The 13,087-nt window shown below is 44.4% G+C and overlaps 1 protein-coding gene across 6 annotated transcripts in view; it reads right to left on the bottom strand.

The window, feature by feature from the left end:
* SYNE2 (spectrin repeat containing nuclear envelope protein 2) overlaps positions 1 to 13,087 on the bottom strand; it is a 236,383-nt gene that overhangs the window by 173,326 nt on the left and 49,970 nt on the right. For all 6 annotated transcript variants that reach the window (XM_081000779.1, XM_081000783.1, XM_081000782.1 and 3 more), the window contains exons 12-19: positions 11,877 to 12,041; positions 11,152 to 11,264; positions 8,369 to 8,525; positions 4,908 to 5,004; positions 4,054 to 4,241; positions 2,739 to 2,903; positions 1,948 to 2,070; positions 972 to 1,133 (exon numbers count right to left, since the gene is read on the bottom strand). In XM_081000779.1, the coding sequence (XP_080856905.1) occupies positions 972 to 1,133; positions 1,948 to 2,070; positions 2,739 to 2,903; positions 4,054 to 4,241; positions 4,908 to 5,004; positions 8,369 to 8,525; positions 11,152 to 11,264; positions 11,877 to 12,041 (1,170 nt within the window). The remainder of the gene's footprint in view (positions 1 to 971; positions 1,134 to 1,947; positions 2,071 to 2,738; positions 2,904 to 4,053; positions 4,242 to 4,907; positions 5,005 to 8,368; positions 8,526 to 11,151; positions 11,265 to 11,876; positions 12,042 to 13,087) is intronic.

Here is a 13,087-nt window from a genome sequence, read left to right as displayed (position 1 = left end):
GGGGATATAGCCTAAGATTATAGAATAATAATAAAAACACACTACCTGTCTAAAAATAGATGACTGCCATGTCAGGGGGAGCCAAAGTAGTATGCTCTATAACACCTGTCAGTCCGTCTGGATAGCCAATGGTCAGGGATGGTGGGACTGGTAGCCTGGCCTCTTGAAGGGGCCCCTTTCCAAGCTGGCAGTATTACATAGCTATACAGAGCTGTGCTGGGATTGAATGGCAAAGGAACCGATTTTGAAGGAGTTCATTGAGCCCATCGCTGGGGGACAAAGAGCCCAATCTTACTCAGCAACACTGTTTGTGGCCTGTTCCTCAAGCCCAACATCACCAAAGAGCATATTCAGGCAATGAACTCCTACTACAGTTCTCTAACATGGAAGGCGCCATTTTAATTTCGCTTCCACAGAGTCCTCAACTTAGCATGGACCCAGAGGATTGTGGGAGGCAAGTTAAAATGGCGCCTCCAAGCTACCTAGTGCTGATAAAAATGTTAGTTCACTAAGGCCCACTCATTTAAGGAGGCTTTGCCCTACCTTGTTTACCACTTGAGACAACAAGGCTATCACTACTACAACTAGGGTTAGAGAAGAATTTTGCCTGGCCTGTATTTTTAATTGGACCAACCAAATTCACACCTCCTGGACTAAGATATGGATCAGAACGCAATTACGCTTTCAGATTTTGCCCTTCTCCAAATTTTGTGATACATGCCAAAATGCCTTTTAATAATGTGTATTTTGGAACAAAATGCTTTTAGAAATGCGTACGTTGAGATAAAATACATATTTAAATACAGCATTTTGTACAGATTTTTTTTCAACGGATGCATTCATGTGGAAACAGGATACAACAGACTTATAAACAAACACGCGTGAAACTGACATGAACTGGAAAGGATCCATCTCCATCCATCCCTAAACACAGGATGAATTATGCAGTAATCAGTAACGGGTTGCCTCACCTCATGTTTCAAAACTGGTCCCTCGGGCCTGCTCTTTTGGCCAAGGATTTGCATAGCTTTTAAAATAGATGCTTCAAGCTCCTTGTGAGCATCTTCAAAATTTAGCTTAACCTCTTCTTCTGATAAAGACTCGTCCGGAGATAGTGAACCAGCATCAAGAGTCTAGGAAATAAAAAAAGGCGGGAAAAGAGGAAAACAAGAACTTTTATTCACATTTTCCAGTAAAAAAAATGTTTTTTTGAGGAAACTGTCTTTCCAGATAAGTTAAGGCAGGATGATTTGCTCACTCCCTCAATAGTCAAGGCCCAAAAGCTTCTTCTGTTGATGTAATCTCTGCAAGGGTTCAAACCCACTTCAAAAAGAAAATAGATTGGGATACAGGGCAGCATCCTGTAAAAAGGCTGGCTGAGTTCAGATGCATATAGAGGCTATGCGTAGCCTGGATTCAGGATCACACACCCCTGTCTCACAGATTTGATGTACCTCTCCTGAAACTGGGTTTAGTGGAATCCATGGACTGGACATAGGTTCGCAATGGGCCTAGAAACTTGAATGTGTTTAGGCCTGAACCACATTATCATAAGAGCATAAGAACTGCCCTGCTGGTTCAGACCAAGGGACCATCATGCTCACCAATTTGCTGGCATAGTACCCAACCAAATCCCTACGGAGAACCCACAAAGAGCACATGAGCGCAACAGTACTTCTCATGTGCTCTAGTGACTGGCATAACACCTAAGAACTTGAAAGGTGTGTTTAGAAATCATGACTTGGAGCCACGAGCAACTTCAGAGGTCAAGCCTAAACTCATCTGCCACTGCAGCATCAATGCAAACGTATCTGTGGGGCCCAAAAGCAGGACTGGTCTGCCCAGAAGATGGAGGGGACCCCACTCTCCCGCTCCCGTTGTGCACAGCCACTGCACATTCATAGACTTTTGAACCACCGAACTGGAAAAACAAGGGCTCTTAATAACCTCCTCTGAGCTGTCCACTGCAGGGTCCTCTGGTTCTGCTGTTGTGGGAGAATCCATTTTTCCATTACTGCCAGCTGCCAGTTTCACCTCTTCTTCCTCTTGCATTGCCAGCAATCTCATCTCCTAGGGACATCAAACGTCATTTGTTATAACCCCCCAATTATTCAATTTCTACCAAACACCAATTAATGACTGGTGTTATCACTAATTCTGATAAAAATTAAAATCCTAGGTTGAGTCTCACCCTAAAATTTATCAGAACATTTGATTCTGTTTTATTTGTTTAGGTCTTAATGGAGACCATGGTTTTCTCTCCAAAACTGGTGTCAAATTAGTATAGCAAGGGAGAAGTGGGGAACCTCTAACCCGCCAGATATTGCTGAACTACAACTCCTATCAGCCCTAACAAGTGTGGCCAATGGCCAGGGGTGATGGGAGTTGTAGTTCAGCAAAACTTCTGGAGGGCAAAAGGATCCCCACGGCTGCCTTAAAAAGAACTATCATATTAAGAACGTTCACTGTTCTTATCTTGTATGAGTTTGGACCTTCCATGGGACTGTCACAGATAAACTGTAGCTTTGGCACATCAAGGTTCTTTACTAATTTACAAAAAAAAATCTGCTAAGAATTAACACCTCGTGCATCTGAGGAAGTGTGCTCTGGTCCATGAAAACCTATGTTACAATAAATCTGTTAGCCTAAATATTCCATGTTGCATTTTTATGCTTAACGATACCATAAAGCTAACAGCAACTCCACAAGGCTTTTTAAAAATATCTGCGACAACTCACAAACTGTGTTTTCTTTATAAGCTTTGCCCATTTTCTGTTCAGTTTCTTCAGCTCACTGGAAACGGCTGAACCCACTTCCTCGTTGCAGGATTCGATCAAAAAGTTCCCTGCTTCGTTGACAGATCCGTGCCGGGAGTTCCAGGCAGCCAACACTTCTGTGGGAACCTAGTACACAACACAACACAACACAGTGCAACACAAGACAGTAAGCCTGCATTTGTCGTGGGCGATTTCAACCACACACACTTGGCTACATCTCTCTCTCTTCCTCTCTTCCGCCTTTCCACAAACATGTGTCTTCCCTGGGCAAGTCCCACTCAGCATGGTAGCTTTGGGAGTGATGGAGAAGGTTTCGCAAGAACTCACAAGGGAATCCAACTGCCAGCGAGATCTCTCAGGAGCACACCCGCTGCTCCCACCTGCCAATGGTACCCTCACCGTGATCAACTCCCACCCAGAAACCTATGTCCCCACTGTGGAAGGACGTGTGGATCCAGAATTGGCCTCCATAGTCACTTACGGACGCACTGTAAAAATCATGTCTATGGAAGACAATCTTACTCGGCTACGAGTGATCGCCAAAGAAGAAGAAGAAGAACCTTGCAGGGTTCACCAAACAGGACTTGCCTGGGAAGAAAGGCAGAGAGCTTGAAAGATACTTTGGGGCCAGGTCTACTTGTGGCTTCCAGATTTCCTCCGACCTCTGAGCCTTCCCCTTAGTAAAGGTAAAGGGACCCCTGACCATTAGGTCTAGTTGTGACCGACTCTGGGGTTGCGGCGCTCATCTCGCTTTATTGGCCGAGGGAGCCGGCGTACAGCTTCCGGGTCATGTGGCCAGCATGACTAAGCTGCTTCTGGCGAACCAGAGAAGCACATGGAAACGCCGTTTACCTTCCCGCCGGAGCGGTACCCATTTATCTACTTGCACTTTGACGTGCTTTTGAACTGCTAGGTTGGCAGGAGCAGGGACCGAACAATGGGAGCTCACCCCGTCGCGGGGATTCGAACCGCCGATCTTTTGATCGGCAAGCCCTAGGCTCTGTGGTTTAAGCCACGGTGCCACCCACGTCCCTGTGAGCCTTCCCCTTACCAGCTACCTTATAGAACGCAGCTGGCTAACCTTGGAGCGGTTCCCATAGAGTTGGACTTAAACACATTTCCCACCTACAGCTCAGAAGGCAATTTTTGTGTATACATGTGAGCCTTTGAACCAAACCCCTGTGTATAACGTTAAGTTGGCTGTCCGTCACATCTGGCGCTCACAATACTTCCCCAACCAATCGACCGTAAGAGTCAGGAAGAAATGCAAACATACATTTGGAGGGTGCTTTTTCCGCGTGTCTTCCAGCCAAGCCTGCAGCAAGCGGATGTTCTCCGTATAGGTGTCCCAGGACAACAAAATCTTCCGCAAGGTCGCATTCACGTGGTCAATGTACTCGTTGCATCTGGAAACCTGAGATTCTACCATCTTAAATAATTTACTTGCATCCTCGGGATCGGCTCCTATAATGTTAAATAACAATGCTGTCATTACCTATTGCTACAGTACTTGCAGGACTGCTTTTGCCCAGATATGCCAACTCGACTGCTTCAATCTGCAGAACTGGCACATAATAACTGCTGCATAATATTTGTTCCAAAATCGATTTTTGGAACTTTGGAACTGCCTGCCTATTGACAGCAGGCAGGGGCCTTTGGTGTGCTTTTTTCGGAAATTGCTTACCGGTACATTCTTTTTTTTAGGCAAGCTTATCCAGACATGTAGAAGGAACTTGTGCCTTATTTTTTAGCTATTGTTGATTTTAACCATCTTTTAAATAACTTTAATACCTGTCTTTAGCTGTTTTTTTAAATAACAGTTTTAATTTTATACTGATGTAAACTACTTAGAGAGGTGTGTTGGTTTACAACAGAGCAATATAAAAAAAAATCTTAAAATAAAAAGAAATTACAGCAGAGCAACGAGTCTGGTTCCAACCCTGGTTCATTATCACAAAATGCCACGATGTGAGTCACCATTATGCCCTTTTTACAGATGGGAGAAATAAAAATGGAAGAGAGCAACTTGCCAAAGCCAGGATCTTCTCAGTGAATACTAGGCCTAAGATTTCAACAATACAAGATGATAGGAGTCTAGATAGAAGCGTATTTACACTTTTGAGGTCTTACCCAGATTAGAAGTGGTCATGATCTTGTTCTGTTTCTCTTTGCATACTCGAAATGTGGTTTCCAGTTGACTAAGAAATCCTTTTTCTTCAATAAAACCCTGCCCACACAAACAAACAAAAAATAAGCAAAAAGATGGATTAATTTGAAAAATGCTTTCTGGTACAGAGATTTGGAGATGATCGAGTTTGAGATTTAAAAAATAAACCATTATTTTATCTCTTTTTTAAAAATTATTGAAGCGCACCTTACTGGCTCAATTATTTTGTGCTGCATCTTCTTTGGATAATTGCTTTTTCAATGCAGAGGGAGTTTGGAGGATTGGCTGTTAATTGTCACCTTTGTTTGTTGATTATTATTACATGGATTGTTATACATTTTACAGATACTGCGGCATTTGTACATATGCCACGATGGCAATCAGTGAAATAAAATAAGAGAATAATGAAATATTTTGGTTCCTAGTTGGAAGGAAAATCCAACTGGAAACCAAAATATTTTCGTATTGGTTTGGCATCCCCTCGCTCTTCTCTATCAAATCACCTATTTTATGCATCACAACGGTCAGGTTGAGCCTTATCATCAGGTATTTACATCCCACCTCAGACATGTCAGTCATGTGGGCTTCCTGCCTAAAAGCTACAGTGACTGATATATAAACAGTTATGTGCTTTCAACGCTTGCTAAAAACAAAACAAAACTTGTTTTCCCAGGATTCTGCTGACCACTGATAGCAGCGGTCACTTCATTCTTGGTGAGACTGCGGCTGTTTCTAAAGCTCTGAAGCAGAGGTGAGAACCTTTTCCTCAGCCCAAGCACCACATTCCCTTCCGGACAATCTCCTGAGGCCCATGTGCCAGTGATGGCTGTGGCTAAAGCCAAAAGTACCTGCAGCAGACCATGTAAATTTTATCTTTCTGCGGGAGACAAGTTTTGACACACACAGACTCGCTCGCCCCTCCCTTATCCTCCCTCAAAATAAGCAACAGGCATTATCAGAATCCAGGAACAGATTTCAGCTAGGCAAAAATTCTTGGGTGTAAGGAAGGTCTCTGGAATGTAATTTTGAGGGGTTCTGACAGCAAGGCCTAAGCGGGCATGCTTGGCCCCCAGGCCTGAAGTTCTCTACCCCTGCTTCAGGTAGGTAGGTAGGTAGGTAGGTAGGTAAAAGGAAGTGTAAAAATATTTTAGTTACAGGTAAGTAGCTGTGTTGGTCTGCCGTAGTTGAAACAAAATAAAAAAAATTCCTTCCAGTAGCACCTTAGAGACCAACTAAGTTTGTTATTGGCAGGAGCTTTCGTGTGGTTATTGGTATGAGCTTTCGTGTGCATGCACACTTCTTCAGATACACCTTGGGTTACATACGCTTCAGGTTACACACTCCACTAACCCAGAAATATTACCTCGGGTTAAGAAATTTGCTTCAGGATGAGAACAGAAATCGTGCAGTGGCGGCGCAGTGGCAGCAGGAGGCCCCATTAGCTAAAGTGGTTCCTCAGGTTAAGAACGGACCTCCGGAACAAATTAAGTACGTAACCAGAGGTACCACTGTACACTGAAACAGAAGTCACCAGACCCTTATATATAGTGAGAGGGTAGGGAGGGGTATTACTCAGAAGGGTGGTGGGAATGGGTGATAAGTAGCTGTCTTATTACGAAAGAATTTCAGAAATAGACTGGAAAGAGAAGTTGCTGAATTGCAACTTATTACCAAACTTAAATCCATGGAGAAACCGGGTCTGAACAGAGACATTGGATTATTATCTCATTATACATGATAAAGCTATTTTTAGCCATCTCACCCCTTGCTTTTTCCTGTAAGACCAATTGCAATCATTAACAGTCATCAACAGGTTTACCACACCTATCAGCCAATCACCCATTCCCACCACCCTCCCCACCCTCCCACTATATATAAGGGTCTGGTGACTTCTGTTTCAGTGTATCTGAAGAAGTGTGCATGCACACGAAAGCTCATACCAATAACAACCTTTGTTGGTCTCTAAGGTGCTACTGGAAGGATTTTTTTTTATTTTTAAAAAAATATTTTAAATAAGAGAGGAGGGCCATAGAATCATAGAATTGGAAGACACCACAAGGGCCATCGAGTCCAACCCCCTGCCAAGCAGGAAACACCATCAGAGCACTCCTGACATATGGTTGTCAAGCCTCTGCTTAAAGACCTCCAAAGAAGGAGACTCCACCACACTCCTTGGCAGCAAATTCCACTGTCGAACAGCTCTTACTGTCAGGAAGTTCTTCCTAATGTTTAGGTGGAATCTTCTTTCTTGTAGTTTGGATCCATTGCTCCGTGTCCGCTTCTCTGGAGCAGCAGAAAACAACCTTTCTCCCTCCTCTATGTGACATCCTTTTATATATTTGAACATGGCTATCATATCACCCCTTAACCTCCTCTTCTCCAGGCTAAACATGCCACTTTGGGCCAGGGCAGCAGATCTGAAAGCAGCCAGCCCACCTGCCAAATCACATGATGTTTCACGATATCAGGGCACCTGATGATTTCAGGTACAGAGAAACGTCAAGCCACAGCTTCAGAGGGTGAACTGGATTCTTCCTTTGCAGCTGCAGCTTGAATTTAGTGCCCCCTTAAGGCTCTCATGATTCCCTCTCTGCAGCCACAGCTTCAATTCGGTACTTTTTGAATTCAAACCATGGCTGCAATTCTAGGAAGCTTTTATACCCTTCTGAACAAATAGGACAAATCCATTCAAAACTCTGGCAGGTGTCACCAATGGTTTGATACAAGGTGCTGAGGAGAGAGCCACACCCCCCCCCACATCACCCCTCAATAAATGCTTTGGCACATCAAATTGCTGTCAGGGTTTAAACCTTGCAAAAAATTGCCTAGACATCCTTCTTGGAGGAGAGAATATGGTTGTTTCCCCCCCGCAACCAGCCTTCTGATAACAAATTGCAGTTTTGCAGTGACATCTGCTGGATGCCCAGACCACATCATAATGATGCCTGCAAAAAAACTTTTTTGTTTAGGCAGCCGTACCCAGACACAAAATTTTGTTATGTATACTTGTTCTTAAATTCTGTTGATTTATCTGTATTTGAATAATTTTTATTATGTCTACTGCTTTCAAACTTTGTTAATTTAAGTGGTGCTTTAATACACACACACTTTATGTACACCATTTAGAGGTTTATTTGTTTTATTAAGCAGGCTACACATTTTGTCAAATAAATAAATGTACCGTTTTTATTCCAGCCTGAAAGCTGCTGAATTCGACAACTGCGGCTTCACACCAAAAAGCTGGGCAGTTGCACTATTCAATGGGCATAGAGCACTTATTAGCCCCATTTTGCAGATGAAGGCAGGGAAAGACTGAGGCTTAGCGTTTTTGAATGGGAGGACATCCTGATTCGTGCCACAATCTCTTGGCCGCTGTTCTACAAAACTAGCCAGCCAGCAAATGGAAACAGCTTATGATGCTTACATTCCAATCTGACAGCAGCGACTCCACATTCTCCTTGGCCCCATGCTTGATGTGCCAGATGTTAAGCTTAGATACCAGTTCCTTCAAGATAGCCGAGCAAAACAATTGGTGGTACTCCACAAGATTGCTGAAATCTGCAAGCTGGATGCTGCTGAACCTGAAAGGAAACCCAACGTCCTGATTAAGAATGAAGGCAAAAACGGCAAATGTGACCAGCACCATGCAAGAGATGCTCCATTCGTGAGCACCTCAAAAAGTCTGGGTGCCATTTTTTTGTGCCTGGCTGACACTTGAGGATGACTGAAATGTTTGTGCTTTGAAGCCTCAAACTATTTGTTAAGGATAGATGATATGTTAAGGAGCTTAACAATAAAGAGTCAAATGTTTTGAAAACTGAAGTATAGCACCAATATTTTCATTGTCAACAACAAAGTAAACATGTATTAACAATTTCTGCTAAGAATGTGATATTAACAATGTGCCATTTACGTGAATTGCGTATTCATTCATGCTTATCAAAATAATAAGTAAAAAGTGTTGCTGACCCCCCAGGAGTGACAACTAGACATTCTGTTATGGCGCCCACAACCCACGTCCCTGAAGCCATTTGGCTCCTAGCTTTTCTATCCCAGTGTCTAACACTGATAGGAACGCGCAATTATATTAATGGGTGGATAACCACAGAGCCTAGGGCTTGCCGATCAGAAGGTCAGCAGTTCGAATCCCCGCGATGGGGTGAGCTCCCATTGCTCGGTCCCTGCTCCTGCCAACCTAGCAGTTCGAAAGCACGTCAAAGTACAAGTAGATAAATAGGTACCGCTTCGACGGGAAGGTAAACGGCGTTTCCGTGTGCTGCTCTGGTTCGCCAGAAGGGGCTTAGTTATGCTGGCCACATGACCCGGAAAAACTGTCTGCAGACAAACGGCGGCTCCCTCGGCCTATAGAGCGAGATGAGTGCGCAACCCCAGAGTCGTCTGCGACTGGACTTGACGGTCAGGGGTCCCTTTACCTTTTAAAGCTGTTGTGCATTTATCTGCGAGGCTGGGGAACAGTTACGTTGAATGGCCCGCAGAAAAGTGAAATGCGGGCGTTATGGTGCTACCCCATGGTAGAGCTCCTGCCTTACATAAGAATATAAGAAGAGGCAGCTGGATTAGGCCAATGGCCCACATGGTCCAGAGTCCTATCCTCACAGTGGCCAACCAGACGCCTGCAAGAGATTCTCAAGCACAAGAGGCCTTTCCCCTCCTGTGGTTTCCAGCAACTCAAATTCAGTAGCATGACTCCAGCCGTGGGGACAAAGCACAGTGACAATGTCACCTCTTACTTGCCATTTCTCTAAACTAAAATGTCCGAATGAGGAAGGCCCCAGATCTCTGGCACACAGAGCCAGTGTGGTGTAGTGGTTCAGAGCGGTGGACTTGTAATCTGGGGAACCGGGTTCGCTTCCCCGCTCCTCCACATGCAGCTGCTGGGTGACCTTGGGCCAGTCACACTTCTCTGAAGTCTCTCAGCCCCACTCACCTCACAGAGTGTTTGTTGTGGGGGAGGAAGGGAAAGGAGAATGTTAGCCGCTTTGAGACTCCTGAAGGGGAGTGAAAGGCGGGGTATCAAATCCAAACTCTTCTTCTTCTTCTTCTGGACAAGGCTGGGAATTGTTTCCTATTTGAAACCCTGGAGAGACACCACTGGTTTGGACAGAGTACGTTTATAACTCTATCTTTCCTCCAAGGAAAGGGGCCATATATGCTTCTCTCTCTCCCCAACTATCAACCCTGTGAGGCAGTACAGGCTGAGAGAAAGTGACTGGCCCAAGGTCACCCAATGGGATTCATGGAGGAGGAAGGATTTGAACCCAAGTCCGAGACTGTAACCACTACATGGCACACTGGCTCTTCAGCTGAACACAGCCACCTAGGCTGATAAGAGGAATCTGACAGTATCTTAATTTAAGAGAGAATATAATGAAAATGCAATACAGATAGTACCTGACCCCGGTCAGACTGGCAAAAATGTATAAAAACTGTAGTGATGTCTGTTGGAGATGCAACAACGGGGCAGGAACCTTTCTACATATGTGGTGGGAGTGCAAAGAGATAGTGGGATTCTGGGGAAATTGTTACGATATCTATAACGAATTGAAAAAGATGCTTAGATTTTCATTTGGGGAAAAAACCTTTCTCCTAGGTATCATGTCAGAGGAAATAAAAAGAATGGTCAGACCAATATTTACATATGCAACTACGGCGGCAAGGTTATTGACTGCCAAAAATTGGAAAAGCAGCAGCGTCCCAGCTAAAACAGACTGGTAATCTAAAATGATGGAATACTTCCATACTGCCGAACTAACAGGGAGGATAGGAGGAGATATGGTACAAAAAGTGAATAAGGAGTGGGCTATCTTTAAGGAATACATCAAAATTTATGTGGGAAAAGTATAATTTCTGACAGATATTGAGTGAATCCAGAAAATGATTAGAGTGAAAGGAGAGTAAAGTCAAGAAAGAAGAAGAGATTAAAGAAATAATGAAATGTGTTTAAGCTAGTTGGAAAAATAAAGTAGCGTAACAAGAACGGCTGGAAGTCACTTGGTGGGTGTCCGTGTGGGGTAGGTATGTAGGTATGTTGATATGTACAGTATAGGTAGGTATTATATAGAGTAATGTAGGTATGCTTTAAGTTATGAAAATAGGGTAGTGTGTTATGTATGTGTACTGTATAAATGTATATGTATATGTTTTATATGTTAATAATAAAAAAAGAGGAATCTGACAGTGACAAACCTTCTTCTCATCTCTTCCAGTTTCTGCGGTGGCACCAGGGGCATGCCTGCCTCATCTCTGTTCTCAAAGGACTGCAGCATCTCCAGGTGTTCTGTGAAATGGTCCATCGGGCTCTGAAAGAAGAAGCATGGCTCCATTCACATATTTCACACCATCACAGGGGGAAACAGCCATGTGCTGTAGCCAGCTCTTCCCAGAGTTAATTTGACACTGGATTCCCCACCCTTGGCGTAGACCAGTGTTTACCAAACTTGGGTCTCCACCTGTTTTTGGAGTTCCCATCCAAACAATCAGTTCCCATCATCCCTGACCACTGGTCCTGCTAGCTAGGGATGATGGGAGTTGTAGTCCAAAAACAGGTGGAGACCTAAGTTTGGGAATCCCAGGTATAAGGCAGCTTCCTATGTTCCAAAGTTGTTGCTTTTTAATGAATTTCTGCTTGTCAAGTGTGAGCATTACAATGGAAAAGGCATGGCAAACCACATTGTAGCTGCAGAATCATGGAAGGTGCAAACCAGTACTACCTCTGTGTACCTGTGTTTGTGTAGCAAAGCTGAGCCTATTTTTTTCAATTTTATACTTTTCAACAATTTTACAATCATTTTAATATTTCAAAACTCGACTTCCTTCCCCCTCTTTCTGCGGTTCCTTAAATTTATTTTTTAATATTTTCTACATGAGCAGATGTATTTTTAAAAAACCTGGGGTTTTTTTCTGTAACCAACCTGGGTGGACCTCATTTTTCCTTCTAGGGCAGCCATGGCTTCACAGTGGTCTTGAGAATCCGGTAGATCTTCCGCCAGCTGGCGTTCTACCTCTTGCAACCAGGACTCAATTGCATCTAGAGGCGGAGGCAATAAACCGTCCAGCTTTGCTTTCCATTCATTCATCTAGGAAGGCAAGACACAGGTGTACACAAAAGGTTCTGTATTTGTTTTACACACACACACACACAAGTTCAAGTTAACAAACAAACTAGGCTATTAAACCAGGTGTGTCTGCTCCATCCTCAGTGCACAGGTAGAAGCGTCTAGGAAGGCTCACGTGTCATCACGCTTACAAAATGTGTGAGATGCAGACAATCCTGCAGAACCCAGAATACGTCAGTTTTATAGCTGAAATGATTTTTGGCAGGGGCAACCACTCAAATTTAGGGGGAAGGGAAGCATTTGGGGACCATTAGGATCACCTGCAGGTGGCGCTGTGGGTTAAACCACTGAGCCTAGAGCTTGCCGATCAAAAGGTCAGCAGTTTGAATCCCCGCGATGGGGTGAGCTCCCGTTGCTCGGTCCCAGTTCCTGCCAACCTAGCAATTTGAAAGCACGCCAGTGCAAGTAGATAGATAGGTACCGCTCCGGCAGGAAGGTAAATGGCATTTCCGTGCACTGCTCTGGATTCACCAGAAGTGGCTTAGTCATGCTGGCCACATGACCCGGAAAAACTGTCTTCGGACAAACGTCGGCTCCCTCGGCCAGTAAAGCCAGATGAGTGCCACAACCCCAGAGTCGTTCATGACTGGACTTAATTGTCAGGGGTCCCTTTACCTTGACCTAGGATCACCTGCTGGCCTGAAGCATATAACCCAAAAATCTACCAGTACTGGCATGGTGGTAGATGCGCAGTCTGACTGGCTGTGTCCTACGAGGAAAGGCTGAAGGGACTGAGTGTTTTTGGCTTGGAAGTGAGAAGCATGGGACGGAGAGAGAACACTCTTCAAATCCCTGGAGGGCTGTCACACATAAGAGGGCAAATGCCTCTGTTGCCACAGAGGGCAGAACTGCATCCCATAGGCTCTAAGTTACAGGTGGACAGACTTCAGTTGAACACTAGGAAGAACCGCCTTGATGGTAAGAGCGATTCAGCAATGGAACCCACTGCCAAGAGGGATTGTGGGCTCTTCCCTTGCTGAAGATTGTGGAGAAGCAGAGAAGCCATC

This window comes from Podarcis pityusensis (assembly GCF_964106645.2).
Source record: "Podarcis pityusensis genome assembly, chromosome: 1".
Lineage (NCBI taxonomy): Eukaryota > Metazoa > Chordata > Lepidosauria > Squamata > Lacertidae > Podarcis > Podarcis pityusensis.
Note: the sequence above shows the minus strand (reverse complement) of the source record. Positions and strands in the feature narration are given on the sequence as shown.